We start from the raw sequence: 17,388 nt of genomic DNA, 5'->3' as shown, positions 1-17,388 counted from the left end.
ACATAATATTATATTATGTAATAATTTCTGAGTTCTACACAAATCAATCTTTTGATTACAATATAGAACTTAGTATAATCTTATATAAACTCATATAAGTTATCAAAATAATGAAGTAAATAAAGAATTTATAAATGAAGAATTGGATGCTATGAATTTGAGCGGAAAGCAATGGTAAAACACTATGGTTACCCTACATGTGGTTACCACGGTTTTTCTATTATCAAGTACAATAATTATCTGTTATCCTTATCACCTGTTATCGTTTATCTACGATTTAAATAATTATAATTTATTATTACAAAACAAATTTGCACTAGTTGGCAATTGGCATCACGTCTGCCTAATTTTTGGTTAATATTTAATTATTTATACAATTTCAAATACATGCTAAGCGATTTTAATTTTATCATTTTATAGTTCTAAGATGAATTTTCCCGTTCTGAAAAATGATCGCATCTTACGGGCCGCAAGAGGCGAGGATGTTGATCGGATTCCCATATGGGTGATGCGACAAGCTGGCCGATATCTGCCTGAGTTTAGGGAGTTACGGTCCCGTCATGACTTCTTCACTATATGCCGCACTCCGGAGCTAGCTTGCGAAGTCACGCTCCAACCGATCAAGAGATTCGATTTGGACGCTTCTATTATTTTTAGCGACATCCTTGTAATTGTTCAAGCGTTAGGCATGGATGTCGAGATGCAACCCAGCATTGGACCCGTTATAATAGACCCTTTACGGGAACCTTGTGATTTGGACAGACTGAAAGAACACGTTGATGTTCATAAGGAGTTGGGATATGTGTTTGAGGCTATAACGCTTACTAGGCATCGACTCGACGGTCAAGTTAGTAGTGAAACGATTGTTAAAATATATTTTCTTGATTGTCGAGAAATAAGCATTTTAATTTTGTATAGGTACCTTTAATAGGGTTTAGCGGTGCCCCATGGACATTAATGTGTTACATGATCGAAGGCGGAGGCTCTAAAACAATGTCAAAGTCCAAGAAATGGCTATATACTTATCCAGAAGAAAGCAAACAATTATTACAGAAACTCACCGACGTTATAATAAAATATTTAATAGAACAAGTAAAGGCCGGCGCTCAAATGCTACAAGTATTTGAATCCAATGCCGAACACTTAAACTTAGAACTATTTAATAGGTTTGTAGAACCCGTCTCATTTGTTATACAAACTGAACATAATTAAAATTGTATTTATTTAAATTTAGGTTTAGTGGCCCTTATATATCAGCCATTTGTAAAGGAGTCAAAAACGAACTGAAAGAACAAAGCGTACCCATGGTAGTGTTTGCCAAGGGCGGGCATTACGCTATAAAAGAATTATCCACCCTGGGATATGAAGTCGTCGGCTTGGATTGGACAGTTGATCCTGTTAAAGCGCGAAGAATCGTTGGCGACAATATTACTTTACAAGGCAATTTGGATCCTTGTGCTCTATACGGACCAACCAATCAAATTAAAGAAATGGTTAAAAATATGAAAACTAAATTCACCAACCGAAGGTATATTGCAAATTTAGGTCATGGCATTTATCCCGATGTTGATCCTGAACATTTGAGAGCAATGATTGATGCTATACACGAAAGTTAATATGTCACATAAAAACCAGACAATTTGTTTAAAGTATAATTTTAAGCTAAGAGAAATTATTTTTTGATGTAATAAAATTTGTATTAGGGTATTGTTAAAAAAATGTAACAAATTTATTGGAATTTCAATAAATGGTATTTGGTTGAATTTTATATTGTTATTAATACTAAAACAATTATTGTCTTTTTATTATTGGAGCCAGTATACTTTGTTTGCATCAATTACATGAAATTATTGTTTTCAAATTGAGTTGATTTATTAAAAAAAAAAATATGCTCGGCTTAGTAAAAATTTGACACTTACATGATGTTAAATTTTGTAAACTAAACGAATCGCCAGATTTTTATTATTTATAATTATTATCAATTAAATTTTCACTATCCATAAATCGCTAAAACTAAGGTATTATTGTTAAAAATGTTCAGACAATTAAAAAAATATATATTCAAGTTATTTGTTCTCTTGCAAAACTAAACAAATACAGTAGTTACGTACAGTTTATATGAATGTAACGATACATACACTTGCTTCTAATAATACATTATACTTTGTTTACAGCATACATTTGATCATTTATTTTCTATATGAATATTTTATAAAATTTGTATTTCACACCTTAACCGACACAGGAGTGTATTAATATTTCAGTGTTTTTACTCAAAAAATATATAAATTGAAATCCTTATTTTTTTTTTTTTTTTCCAACTATGTAGTTTTATTATTTATATTATAGGCTATTAAATTTCAAATGTTTATCCTTGTCAAGTTAAGGGTTAAACGTAAAACCAAATGTACTAAAGTCAAATTTAGGCGTAAACGATTCCTGCATGTTCATTTTTTTTTTTAATGATAATTTTTTGTCATTAATCTCTTCTTAAATCTTGATTCATTTTTCAGTTTATAGGTCAATAATTTGAAGGCTAATTATTCATAGTTTTTAAAATTGACCTCCTTGTCTGTAGAACCAATAAATATAATCGACTAACTCTTTAGTGTCCAAAAGTGATTTTGACATTAAATTTTGTTTATTATATTAATAGCACCGTGTCGTCGTTCAATTTCACACCAAGACAACTAATAACTCTCGGTAAATGAAACTACTTACAGCAACATGAGTTATGTTCCAAGTAAGGTATTTCGACTTATTCATGTTTTTTTTTTTAAACTATATAGGGGGTATTATTTTTGTGGTTAAGGATTTATTTAAGTACCTGGGCAATTTATTTAAATAAATAATTATTTGAAAATAAAGACTTCATTTAAATAGATATTTTTATTTATCATAACAAATAAATTTATATTTGAATAACAATTTTATTAACCGTTTCAAATATGAAAACATTTTTTATTCATGTTTAATTGTGTTACTTAAAAATTGAAATCATTTCCATTTTTATATTGAGCTAAAAGTAAAAATGAATTTGAATAATTTGTTATTTAAGTTGGTCCAAATAAAAATGTATTTATTATTTAAGATTTTATTTAAATTTATTTGTAAAATTATAGTTATATCAATTATTTTAATTCATTTCAGAATTCACTAGACAAGTATAGTAACTCAAATATAATTTAATTATTTATGGAAAATGTATAAAATAAAACAATTTAAATGTATAAAAATCGATAAACTGAGAAATAATATAATACATCTTACATCATCGCTCTAAATTTAAAGTAAAAAAAATATCTATATTCTGGTTAAAATTGATATTCAGGAATGAATTACCAGTTAAGTTTATTCGTCAATAAGCCTTTATTGTATCCTAAGAGGGTTGAGTAATAATAAATAATGTGTACATTTTCGATTAAAACTGAAATCATTTTTTATAAAACAAAAAACAATAACACTATAAAAAAAATGTGCACTAATATATTATTATTTGGCAAACAGAGTTATTAGTAGGAACAAATCCTTAGAATTTTGGTAGGAAAAAAGAAAAATATTTTTTTGCATCTGATTATGTTCTGAATAAATATCTAATATTTATTACACGTTACATCAATGTATTTTGCTCGGAACGGAATGAAAACATGTGAATTGGAGATACTGTTTATATACGTGGACTTGTAAAAAGTAGAAAAAATTATATTAGTGAGATGCGCATTGTACGTTTCTCGTAGGACCATCTTCATCAGCGTATGCTTCACGTCTATCACGTCTCCTCGATTCATACTCAGGGTCCATTTCGGTAAGCGACACTTCCTCAGAGTTGTCCGGAATGACCTCCACCGGTCTATAAATCCAAATTTAAATATTACATGAGTAATGAAATTAAATATTTTAATTGATTTATTTATAATAAATTAATAATATATAATTAATTCAACGGTTTTTATGAGTAAAATTTGTAAAAATAATCACCTAGCGGGAAGACACGATTCGAGCTGAACGATTTTTTGAACTGGTAATTTATCAGGGAAGTTGACGAGGAATTGAATAATCATACGACCTTTTTCGAACGGATTCTTGTACTGAGGCATACCTTCGTTCAATACACACTTGACGTCACCATGTTTAAAAACTTCTCCTGTAAATTACAAAAAAATTAACAAAACAATTAATATACGACTAGGGCTTTTTAAATTTACCTGGAATAGCAGTAGTGACCAAAGAACGTTCATCTAAAGTTTTTATGACTTTCTGGAATCCGCATAAAGCTTCAACTAATTCTATTTCCATACGAAGAATTAGATCGCTACCGCTTCTCCTAAAAAAAAAAATGTATTATATATTGTTAAACAAACGTAAAAACACATGACAATGTTTAAGTAAATTTAGTAATTTAAATGAATAAAAAAAGTGACACAATACTATGTCTACGAAAATGTTGACACAATTTATATGCAGTTTTATTTAAAGACAAGAAAGTCTACATCTTCAGAATATAATTAATCTACCCATAACATAATTAATAACAATCTGAAAAAAGTTTGTATTTTTCCTTACTTATATGTACGATGTTCTCTTTCATCTAATACAATTATGATGTCACCAGGTTCAAGTCCTGGCTCTTGATCACCTTCACCGCTAAAAGTAATTTTTTGACCATCTACCATGCCCTTGTCTACGTTTACTTCCAAAATTTTTCTTTCACGGATAACCTATAAAATAAAGTTGCATGCATACAGCAATGGTGGTAACAAAAATTTGGTTCTGAATTTTGTGACTTACCTTTTTACCGTTGCAAGTCCTACACCTGTCCTTGGGGTTGATGCGTTCACCCTGTCCACGACATTCACTACACATAGATTGCACTTGTTGAATCATTCCCGGTCCTAATTGGTGGATCTGAACTTGAATGCCGCTACCTTGACAGGTTGGACATTGTTCTACAGCTCCTTTCTTGCCGCCTCGGCCTTCACATTTTTCACAAATGACGTTCTTTTCTAACGCTAACTTTCGCACGCAACCGTTGTATAAGTCTTCAAGGGAAACACTAAGTTGATGAACAACGTCTTTGCCTTTTTGGGGACCGCGGTGACGGCCACGACCTCCACCGGAAGCACCGCCAAATTGGCCGAAGAACATGTCAAAAAGATCCATTGGCGAAGAGAAGGAGTTGCCAACTCCTCCTTCTTTGAGTGCTTGTTCACCACCTTGGTCATACAGACGGCGTTTTTCTGGTGTTGACAACACTTCATACGCTTGTGATATTTGCTTAAACTATAATCAAACAAAATGCTTTATAAATAAGTAACTATTATTGATTAAATTTTAATTAAACTCTCATTATTAAATAACATGAACAAATTTAGTTTTTTTTTAAAGGTATGTCAAATGTATTATACATTTTTCTGAAGGCATTAGGACTCAAAATTTAATTTTTCAAAATGTTATACAAGATAAACTATTGGAACATAAAAATTTTAAAAATTAAATACTTATACTACATTTAAACAACTTTATATTTTATTAACACATTTCCAACATGACATTGTACGTCAAAACTTCATTACAATGCTTCTTACAAAGCTAGCAAGTTTTAACTTGCCAGTCTTTTCAAATTGTAGGTAATTTTCAATATATTGTTAATTATAACCATTTGTATTATTTATATTAACCATTTATTTATATTTAAAAATGTATTGTTGTCTTTATTACATATAATATATAAGAGAAACAGAAGATTGTCAATCAGCAATTTATTAGTGGCAGTATTATAAAAAACGGGAGAAAAAATTAAGAATTATATTGTTATGTTTCACTGTCTATTATATTGATGAAAAACAATAGTTTACCTTTTCACCCTCATTTGGGTTTTTGTCAGGATGGTATTTCAAGGCAAGTTTCCTGTATGCCTTTTTAAGTTCGTCAGCAGAACAATTGGGTTTAACACCTAAAATGTCATAATAGGTAGTTTCTTTAACCATTTTCAACAGTTAGGTAAACTAGTCAAGCTGAAAAAAATCAATAACATAATAAATAATTCAGTCTTAAAAATAGATAAAATTATACATTGATATAATAATATATTAAAAGCACTCATACAATATTCGTAAAATAATAATTAACAATTTTTCTTTGTATATTTTGAGTATACAAGTCATAAGACTTAATTCAGTTACCCGAAAATATGGTTTTGGGTAATAACATTTGTTTTAAGAAATGCACAACTGTTTTTAGTTCAAATATCAACTTTTTTTAATTACTATAGCACAAGTGAGTATACTGTGCGCCATATAGTCACGGCAGTTAATTTAGCTTTTCTACTAATATAAAATATAATAAATATTCTATTTTATAAAATCGCCTTTTTAATCTTTTCAGTGAATTAGTTGAAATTTCTTTATTTTAAATATCTCAATTGAAAATGACCACAAATTTTTTTTATATACTAATTCAATCAACTTATGTAAAAGTTTACATACATAGTTCTCATCTTTATCCTAAAAATGAAACAATTCTGAATATCAATAATAATTATATGGTAGTTTTTAGGCTTACATACAAATTGTTTAACACCATTACAAATAAAATTATTAGTGTCTAATTAATATTCGTTTCACAAAATTTTACCTTCTCCATAACTGACACTCCCCACCCATCATTATTTTTTTAATTTTCACCATGAGGTCAATTCTTATTGCCATACTTATATTCTTTTTTTTTATGCTAATTTTACAAGTACGTAGACTATTTCTTAAATAAAAAAAAAATAAACAATTAATCCTCCTCGATTATTTATTATATTTTCATTTGAACGACATAATACCTACTTAATATTATACACCAGTCAACGGTATAATAACAATAAGACCGCAGAAAAAAAAATCATTATCATACGCATTAACATGTAACCGTTTTTCTTTGTCTCGGGACGATTGTAATAACATATCAGTATTGTAGGTAGGTATCTGTACATTTTGTTGTACTTGTACAGTTGTACAAAACGAGCGTCAGATAAAATAATATAACGATTCGGAAATTGGTAAATAAAAAAAAAAATGGCGATTTTCGGTATCGGCAAAAATTGACGGAAACGGATCATGTGCGTTTTGAGGGTCAACTCAGCTGTTAAGGCACGGCACATATTGCTATTATTTAAATCTAATACTATTATCGCAGAACTGATACTCGTCCAACGAGACACCCTTGTCGGCGACTTTTTCCACCCAACAATCACGTTATTATTTTTAATTATTATTTTAAAAACTTACTCAGTCTGTTTCGACGGACGACAATCAAACCGTACGGTAATAATGGGGGTGGTAATCTGGAGATTTTTTTCGTCTTCAGTTTTTGCTTGGAACGCGGTGGCACACGCGCTTTTCACAAAATCACAAAGAACGAACTACGGAATGGAAATCCGTATTGAAAAAGACGAACACGACGTTGCCTAGCACACAGAATGAGTGTGCAGACTGCAGTAGTTTCTAGAACGTTCGTGGGGCTGCGTTTGCGCCACGCTATCGCATAACACGTACACGACTCGCCGTTTATACAATACTCTTTGGCCCATCCGTCCGAACGCACCCCTGATTATTACCACATTTACAACTCAAAACTACCGAACGTAGATTCAAGAGAACGTCCCACGCGGTTGTTATTTTATTATGTACAACTAAATCGTACTAAGTTTTTTTTTGTTGAAGCATTGATTTTAGAATAATTTTTTACTTTATTATAATATTAGTATATTCTTAAATCAATGGTAGTAGTCGTATGGTTTGTGTGTCGTTAGTATTAGCACAGGTATACATAAAAAAAAAAGAAAGTTATATGTATATCTGTGGCTTTAAGCTTAACACGGAGACGAGGAGGCTAAACGTTTTTGAAAACAATGTATTTGTAATATTTTTTTTTGTTTTTGTGTCTGGACCTACATTATCTACCAAACCGCTAGACCGATGTCTTAACGCAGGAAGTCTATGGACCAAAATCCACATGTTGTACTTAAAAAGTACTTTATTGGGCCCAAAATTCATAAAGCTCATCATTCCCCCATCAAAATCTAGAAAAACGTCAAAAATGAAAAAATTTATATAATTTTGAAAAAATACATTTTCAACGGGGCCAAGGGTGCGCCGTGCAATTTTCTAAAAAAATGTTCTGCTGGAAAATCTCACTATTTTTATTTTGAATTTTTTAGTAATTGGGTTTTGCTAAGATCCCAGAATTACTACATTTAATTAATTTTTAAGTTCCTTTTTATTAGTTGAACAGATGTAAAACAAATTAAATGCGATATCGCAGTGCCATACAAACATTTTCTATAGAAAATAAACAGAATTAAAAAATAATAATGAAAGCATGAGTTTTTCCCGTAGTCTATTTTCATATAAAATTTATTTTTGATGTACCGTCAAATTGTGAGTTGCCATAATTTCGCTAAAATAATCTACAACAATAATAACAATTTCCACATAATCGTCATTACCGTGTACTTGACACACCTTTTCAAAACATTGCTCACGTTGGTTAATGGTTGCATTGGGCAGCTGCTGATTAACAATTATTTAAAAAAACAAAGACATGTCGTCGTGTTTTGGATGTTGTTATTATGTAGGTTGGCCAACATGTTGGTATCGCCGATGATAAAAACAAAATATGAGATAACACGAATTGCATTGCAGAATACAGATTACAGATAGGATAGCGTGAATTCCGAATTATTATAACATTCAAATTACCAAAAATAAAAACATGTAATTTATTTCAATTTACACCATAATGTTAACGTGTTTTATATTTATTAACAGTATTTTTTTTTTGTGAGAAATACTGAGAACAGATAATGATTTGTACTTGTTAATATTAACATATGTAATTACAAAAGTAAATAACATATTACTGAACACTGTTAAATTTGTTAATCTATAAAATGTAAGTACCTACCTACCCTATTTTTTATGCTGATTAAAATTCACATATTTTGTTTAACATACATACATAATCGCTTTAATAATTAATTACGTTTTTATTTATAAAATCATTATAATGAAACTATAAATCTATAATATAAGTATATAAGTCTGATAACTTTCTACATACTTATCAAATGTCTTTTCTGAATTTTTTTTTAAAACTTATTAGTATAAATAATATTACATAAATCATTCATAAATTTACCTGGTAGATGGTCATAAGACTTGTTTAGATTGGATAACTAAACAAGGATGATATCTGCCTCCCTCCCTAACAAGAATTGAGCCCACAAAAAAAAAAAAACTTCAAAAGTTTTTGAAATACGTATGTTTTAAAATGAATACTGAACAAGGAAATCAATAAAAAAGTTTTATAATTTTATTTATTTATTAATTATATACGGGCTGGGCCCTTTATATATATACATGCATATTTGTACAATTAAGAAAACATTAAATACACAACTGAACAGCAACTTATAAACTAAACAAAACTAAACATAATTACATCAAAAATTAGGCTTAAAAATTAAAATTAAAATTAGGTTCTACATTGGCATTTGACATTAGCCGTCGTAATGGCTCATTTGCCAAATAATTTGTGGTGGCACGCGGGATGTAAAAAAGAGCATTAGTTCGCGATGGACGTTGAGGCACTTTAAAGCAAAGTAGTGTGAGAAGAGCAGACGATTCCACTTTACCCTCCATTTTATAGATGTTTTCATCAGTTTTGAGTTTTAACAATATTTTTAGAACTATTTTTAGTTTAGATTAATACAAATTGTATTTTCTAAAACAAGTATAGATAAAACTGTTATATGGCTAGAATATTCGTGTAATCACAGATAAATTCTTTGATGCGAATTTCTGAGTAGTAAAATATATAATGTTGAAACTTACAAAGTAGTTAAATATGGTTTTTTGTATTTCCCAATTTTCAGGAGTGATTTTTTTCAACTATTAATACCTCCAAGATATCTTATAAACACTGTAAGATAATTGATATTACACTCGAGTAAATCAGTACTGAGTTTCCAAACTTACAGTTTATTTGTAGATATAATATTACATTAAACTACCAATGTAAAATTAATTTGCACTAAGATATAATCAAATATCATAATAGTATAGTTGTGTTGTGAATTAAAATAAATATTCTTCTAATGTTAAATGAAACATATCACTTATTTCATTTGAGTAGTGAAGCTATAATATAAACCTTAAGTAATAAAGAACAATTTATTATATTTTTATACTATGAATAAAAGGATACTAAAATGTTAATGTTTAAAAAAATATTTTCAGAATTACCAAAAAGCAGAAGATATGGCAACATATATGTTACAAAAGACTGTTATGTCATTTTGCACGTGCGGCCTACTGAAACTTTTGCCAGATCTGTTCTTTTGTCGTCATTGTTTGACACTACGCTGCAACTATTGTGTAAGTCATGAAATAGATACGACATTTTGCCCACATTGCTTCGAAAATCTTTCATCCACTGAAGCCAAACATAAGAAAAACCGTTGTGCTTCATGTCTGGAGTGTCCAAGGTGTTTTAATACGCTTTCAACGAGGTCATATTCCCGGACACAGGATCCTAAAAAGCCTCCCCAGAAAATGTATTATTTACTATGTTTATTTTGCAATTGGCGATCACACGAACCTATTGTTCCTGATCAACCAACGTCATCAGGAAATTGGCCTGTTTACAAAAATACTAACGATGCTCGAATTTTAGATCTTATAAATTATTATAAATCATTGTCTTTGAAAGAAGTGTTTGACAAACAAAGAAGGAGTACAAAAAGCTATGGTCGTAATTATATGCACTTTTTGGAAAAATTTGGGTTAAACGCTATGATGGCACGGAAACGTGCCGGTCTGCCGAATTTCCCAATGGATGGTGCTGCATATAGTACTCCTCAGCTCAACTTGATTGAGGCTGTAGAAGACGTTCCCGGATTACCTGAAAATATTTTTGAGGCCCCAGTCGATTTTAAGAATACCACTACTTTAGAACAGCGATTTGCTACTCCAGAACTTCAAGACGAAAATGTCGATAATCTTTTTCCAATACGTAAGCATCTTCGCGTGAAACACTCACTCCGCTGCCGTGTGTGTGAACACAATGTTGTCAAACCTGAATATAATGCTGTCAAATTTAAAATAAAGCATTTAGCATACTATCATGTGCCCGAAATCAAAGTGATCAAATGTGATCCATTACAACCTGGAAAATCGAGTCAGTTTGTACTGAAGTTGTGTAATCCAGCACAGACATCGACTATAGTCAGTTTTGAAAAGCTAGACGTAAATACTATTAATGTAATAAGGGAGCCAAGACGGCTTGAAGGAGAAGATCTCATTCCTCCAAAACAATTGCCTGAACCAGTAACGATGACTTTAAATTCATTAAGCAGTATTCTGATTCCTGAAGGCGAAATCAAAATTGCAGCCAGAGATGATACAGCTGAATACGATGATACAAATGAAGTGAATACCGATAATGACGACCCTAAATTTGTATGTTGGAGAAAGGGCAATAAGGTTGCGCTCAAATTTGAAGTAATACCCCGTGAAAATACTGTAAAAGGTATTAACGTGCAAGTGGGATTTGTAATGAACTTTATGTATTTGGATACAATGTCGCATGTAATCAACCAAAAGCAACCACAGAGTATTTTGGTGCCTATAAAAGTTGTGTTAAATTTACCCAATCCAGCTTAATGTATTTAAGTGTATTACAGATAAATTACATCGAAGCTAAAGACAAAACAAAATTGTATAAAACATGTTAATTTTATTAAAATGTTCAGTTTAATTTAAAAAAAACATTTGTTTTAAAAATCGTATTTAAGTTACATTTAGATATTAATTTTTATCTTTAATAACTTCAAGAATTAATAAAAAAATATATACATAATTAAAAGTGATATTTACGCTTATGTATTATATTTAAAAAACTAGTTATTTAAATTAACATAATAAAGATTGAAGCTTTAATTATTTTATTAATAATTATTTTAATTTGTTTTTTCATGATTTCTTTTTTTGTTACTACGTTTCTACCAAGTCCATTGATAAAAATTGTATAACAAATGAATTCAAGAAATAATAGTAGCACATTAATATTTATTAACTATTATAGAAGTTTGCTTAAATTGTAGGTATATAATAAATATTAAACAATGTTAATAAATACTATTCAAATATATAATTTTGTAAATAATTACCTACTATTGATTCTATTTGGAAGTGCAGTTAAATACAATTTTTGTCTGTTAAACAGAAATATAACTTGCATCCTCATGTAGAGTAGGTATCAATACTAATCGTATTGGTTATTTATCACATCAATGCTAAAATACGTACGATTTATTAATTATTGCTATAACTCTCGATAATTATGACAAAATTTACATAGTATAGAAAAAATCTGTATTTAAAAAATATCTAATAGCCTTTATAACCATAAACTTTATATAAATTATATAATATAGAGCAGCCAAAATTGTTGCAGGTATATTTTTCTAATAATATTTTATTAGGATTAATGCTCGTATTTCAAACAAATTGATTTACCAAAAGCGAAATTAAAAAACGCCACTCATGTTTGATATTTTTTCAAAAAATCTAGGTTTTATGGTAAATTTCAGTCTCTTTAAGCATCACGTTCAGGTCAGTTTTGTCGAGGAATCATCCAGTCGACTATACTGAAATGTGCACAAGAGCAATTTCAAATGATCTCACTTTTGAAAATAAAGTCAAAAAATGATAAGCAATCATTTAGTAAGAGACTGCATTTTTACCTATTTATTTTTATTTATTTTAGGTACCTACCTAAAATGTTGAACGAGTCGGTTCTAACTTCTACATTCATCAATTGGTTGAAAAAACAGCCCTCAACAAATAATACTATAATGCTATAGGTAGCAATTATTTCTACTTCGATTGATTGCTTTGCCTCATAACGTAATGTTTTAGTTATTTTGGAAGATTTTTCAAAACTTTTATCTGCCGTTTAATGTATTCCTTAAACGGCAGATAATTCTAGTAGTTGTACACTACTATTTTAGATACTTGTTTCTTTACATACCTCAACTTCCAAAAAAGTGCAGTTATTATGTTTATTTTATTTTGTTTTAACGTAATCGCAAAATTAACTGCGGAATAGAATACTTAACACTATTTTACAGCATGCGCTCCTGCGCATTCAATAATTAACTTTTTACCGTTTCGTTATTTTTTCTCGTGAAAATACTTTGGAGAGTCGTTCTATTTTTGATTACACCAAAATTCTGTGTGCTTCCTTAGTAAACGTCGTATTTTACGAGTTCTTTCTATTATGTTTTTGAGTATAGTTATTAATTATTACGGTTAAAAATGTTGAAATAAATGCGCCTGTTTTTTGCAAATGTTTTTTTTACAAAAAAATTAATTTATATGCACCTAATTCCCGAATCAATTTAATTTGCATTGTTATTGGCTAGTGCACATTAAACAAATAATATAAGCGTGCTAAGTACCTTTAATGGAAAATTGCATGTACCTATTACGTTTGCATGCATTTAATTAATTCTCATCAAGTTATTATAAAATCATTTGGGTGTAAACGTGATAATTAATTAATTATGTTGAAAGTGCTAAATGGTTTGTTCTATTTTTATATGCGTAGTTAAATCCACTGAGCTGAATTTAGTTAGGTATTTAAACTACGTAAACACATACCTTGTTACTAGTTTAACTATTTTGAATTAGTTAATACGCATTTGAAATTAGGATTGTGAATAACTTCTAGAATTAAAATATCATGTAAACGGATAACACTGATACAAGCACATTTAACAATAATATAAAATATATAGGCTATAAGTTATAACCAATAATTATAACATATTGAATTATTAATTTAAATTTTAGTTATTTATTTATTGTTAATACGTTAATATATATTGATATTATGAAATGTACGCGTACCTTTCAAGTTTTTATAGTTGCTATCGAAAAAACTGTGGTGAGAGGGTTGGAGGGGGGGTAAAAACAAAAAAATTCTGAAAAATTGAGATCACGTTGTACAAAAACAATATTAAACTTTTTGTTAAACCTTATGAGATGTTGAGTGGTTCATGATAAAATGATCACTCTGTATTGTGCTTTAACATAAATGAAAATGTTTTTAAAAAGAAACATAAAAAAATTTCAATTATGTTAACAGTAAACTAGTGTAGGGCGTTAAAAGAATCGCTAGGTGTAGGTATATTCATAAGTCTCATACATACAACCAACGCTCTCCGAGGGCCGGGGGGAAGGGGTCGAGGCAAAAATGTGTTTAAAAAAACCCTATTACCACTATTTTTATATAAAAATAGTTATTTTCTCCGCTCCACGGAAAAACATTGAATCATGGATATGTTTTAGCATTACGGGTCCGAATAACCTTTTATTTGTATGAAGTAGGTACTATACATTTCAAATTGACGGCCGCCACTGTCGCATTTCCCAAGTACTAGGGTCCTTTGTTAAGTTTGTTATGCATTGCTCAGCAGCTGTAGCGGATGATAATTTATATAAGGCGCATACCGCCAGAACAGCTTAACCTATTAAAAACTAAATTTGCTTAGAATGTTTAGAATGAACTAAATTTGTTTAGAATGTAATTTTGTTAAGAAAAAGTACTAGGGTCTTATGCTTGAAATATGTATATACATGTATTATTTAAAATAAACCAAGCAAGTACACGTGCTCTTAGTTGATGGTGCCACAAAACAAGCAATTTGCGACTTTGATCACATGCGAGAAGTGTCGATCAACGTTCTGTGAATAAGACGTGTGCCATGGACGTGCGATTCTTTGACCATAGATGCGTTACAAAATTACGGAAGAGTGTTTTTCAACTAACTCAGGATTGTGTTGCATATCCGAACTATGAGAATCAAGAAAGTGCATACTATTATTAAAATATATTATAATCATTTTTTTTTTTAATAATCATGTTACGGTATAAATGCCGGAAAACTGCTTAACACAAAAATTTCTTTTATTATTATACATTTTCAGTATTAAAACGCTCAAACTTAAAAGTTCCACGGTTGTTGTGAAACTAACATATTTTTAAGTTTATCGATTAGTTTACAAAAAAAAATATGTAATTAAATCTATGGTTCTTATTAATTCTCAGTTGAATAGTAAAAAAAACAAAATTCGCATTACATTATAATCATTAAATTGCAAAACGTTTGCTAATTTATCTGAATAAATTAAAAAAAACAAATTTTTTTATAAAATTTGGGTCCAAGAACCAATAAAATATCGTCTATAAGACAAAACAAAATGTTGTTAAATATTTCTAATTACCTTATTTTATTATTTAAAAAATGTTTTTTTATTGAGAGAATAACATGTATACCTATACAATAAAATGTGTACAAATTTTTATTAATATTACCCCAATAAGCGTAGCCTGTGACGGGGTTAATTAATTACTATCAACAAATTCTATTTTTTAAATTAAAAACTTTGACAATTTGTTCTGTTTTTGTACATGTAAACTTATACAAAATATAAAATACTATTTTTAAGTTCTTACTATTAAGTATTAACTTTATGAAGATAGATTATCTTATATCTAATGAATAGTTAAGGACAATTTTCTAATTGCATAAATATTTATTTTTAAACAAATTACATTATTAAAAAACTTTTTTTGTATGTGTAATGGCAAAGAGTTAAACATAGATGGACCTATGTATATATACAATTATTGATGTTAATAGGTTATTACTTATTAGTTATTAGGTATATTTAAATTTTCCACTGACTTTATTATCTAAAATTATCCAATTTATTATAGTTTTGTTAGGCAGTTTATTTTTTGAACCTTGAGTTTCATCTTCCATTAAAATGTTTTAGCACCTTAACTCGCAGTACCTGGTTTTTCCCCGATTACGACGATAAGAAGAAAAACGAAAATTTCCCTAGGTTTTTTTTTTGTGTGATTTGAGGCTATTCAAATATTTTTCTCTATGCTTTATTGCTGATGAAAACGCAAATATATGAAGTTATTATAGAATTATTAATATTTATTTAATGCACCATTTGAAATTAATTTTAATGGCAAATAATATATATATTTAATATTTTTGTGTAATTTATGTACAATACTATACAATATAAACATTTGCTAATTATTGTAACACCACAGTACCTATACACAATTAACTGGTTGCAATTTTAATAAATCTAAATTTTAGGGTCGTTGTGAAATGTAGCGCACAACGATTATTAGTAGGTATTACACGGTCAGAAACAGAATATTTGAATTTATGTATTATAGGATATGAATGAAACTCTAATATATTTTGAAAACATTTATTAAGGGACTTTACCAACAATACGATAACGTTTTATAAAATTAAAACTAAAAAAAGTTTTATATTTTTAAACAATCAAGAAAAATATATGTAAAATTATTGTTTTTTAAATATATTGTAAATTGTAACTTTTTTTTTTTGCAATAAAAATGCCTCGCAACCCGCCAAGTATATTGTGATTTTACAAAATACCTTTTTAGTAGAATGATATTAAACTAATTGTAACCGAATCGATTTTTTTTTATTAGTTAACCAAATAAGGCATGGAAACGCATTAATTTCACTGCTGCGAATTTAATATAATTATTATACTAAACGAGCATTTATGTACGTTTTGTATAACTTTTGTAAATTTTATATTTTTGATCGTTTAATCTTTTTGTGTTATATCGTTATTTATACTTGTACTACCTATCAAAAGATTTACATCGAAGAGTTTTTTTTAGTCATTTCATTAGTCTCGGCTATAATAATTTCTACAGTACTGTGATTACACCTACTAATGTATATAGTTTTACTCCGTTCCCGCTATGCCCCCAACCCATTGTCCTGGCTTTTTTTATTTGGTATTAAGTTTTTTTTTGTTTTAGATTGCACCTAGGTTGATGGCGGGAAGGGAAGTTAACTTTAAATATTGTCGGGCCAATAACCGCGAATGGATATTTTGTATAGAACTTTTGGACCCTTTTCTTTGGAGAATTACACTACCTACTCGAAAGTCTGCCTGCGCCAATGTATTTACTATAATTGCTGCTGCTGCCGTCATAAGATTTAACCTTATATAATCATCTGTAGTGTGACACTACCGATGTGTAATAGTTTTATTGTTTGATGAAGTACATTATATTATATATATATTTATTTATTTTAATTTTCTGATGATAGGTACCATCGTGTTATCTCTGTGGAAACGCGGCCTAATAGTGTGTAGTACAAGTGTCGGTCACGGGGGGCGCTTTGGCTTTGAATTCATTGAAGGTCGCCTATGCGCACGGCCGTACGGCGTACGGGCCGCACACCGCACAACACTAACG

General features: G+C 29.3%; 3 protein-coding genes across 4 annotated transcripts; 2 read left to right on the top strand and 1 right to left on the bottom strand.

Moving 5' to 3' along the window:
* Positions 1-271: 271 nt before the first annotated feature.
* On the top strand, positions 272-1,768 carry LOC126840482 (uroporphyrinogen decarboxylase). 2 transcript variants are annotated; one of them, XM_050576250.1, is made up of 4 exons: positions 272-353; positions 421-847; positions 919-1,166; positions 1,235-1,768. In XM_050576250.1, the coding sequence occupies exons 2-4, from the start codon at positions 428-430 to the stop codon at positions 1,614-1,616; spliced, it is 1,050 nt and encodes a 349-aa protein (XP_050432207.1). In that variant the 5' UTR covers positions 272-353; positions 421-427; the 3' UTR covers positions 1,617-1,768. The 2 variants fall into 2 exon arrangements, with proteins under 2 accessions (XP_050432207.1, XP_050432206.1); XM_050576249.1 differs by having other exon boundaries at positions 299-847.
* Positions 1,769-3,464: 1,696 nt separating this feature from the next.
* On the bottom strand, positions 3,465-7,478 carry LOC126840798 (dnaJ homolog subfamily A member 1). Its single transcript, XM_050576748.1, has 7 exons — positions 7,275-7,478; positions 5,856-6,014; positions 4,789-5,280; positions 4,564-4,718; positions 4,206-4,324; positions 3,979-4,144; positions 3,465-3,850 (listed from the first exon to the last, which is right to left on the bottom strand). Exons 2-7 carry the CDS (start codon positions 5,985-5,987, stop codon positions 3,706-3,708), a joined length of 1,209 nt encoding a protein of 402 aa, XP_050432705.1. The 5' UTR covers positions 5,988-6,014; positions 7,275-7,478; the 3' UTR covers positions 3,465-3,705.
* A 1,229-nt stretch (positions 7,479-8,707) lies between these two features.
* Positions 8,708-11,900, top strand: LOC126840506 (dynactin subunit 4). Its single transcript, XM_050576299.1, has 2 exons — positions 8,708-8,940; positions 10,287-11,900. Exon 2 carries the CDS (start codon positions 10,308-10,310, stop codon positions 11,709-11,711), a length of 1,404 nt encoding a protein of 467 aa, XP_050432256.1. The 5' UTR covers positions 8,708-8,940; positions 10,287-10,307; the 3' UTR covers positions 11,712-11,900.
* Positions 11,901-17,388: the final 5,488 nt, after the last annotated feature.

Source organism: Adelges cooleyi, unplaced genomic scaffold, assembly GCF_023614345.1.
Source record: "Adelges cooleyi isolate 19-005CV unplaced genomic scaffold, UGA_ACOO_1.1 ACOO_flye_CR_arks_rails_tigmint_CR_PRNA_376, whole genome shotgun sequence".
Lineage (NCBI taxonomy): Eukaryota > Metazoa > Arthropoda > Insecta > Hemiptera > Adelgidae > Adelges > Adelges cooleyi.
The sequence above is the reverse complement of the archived record's forward strand: the minus strand, read 5'-3'. Positions and strand labels throughout refer to the sequence as shown.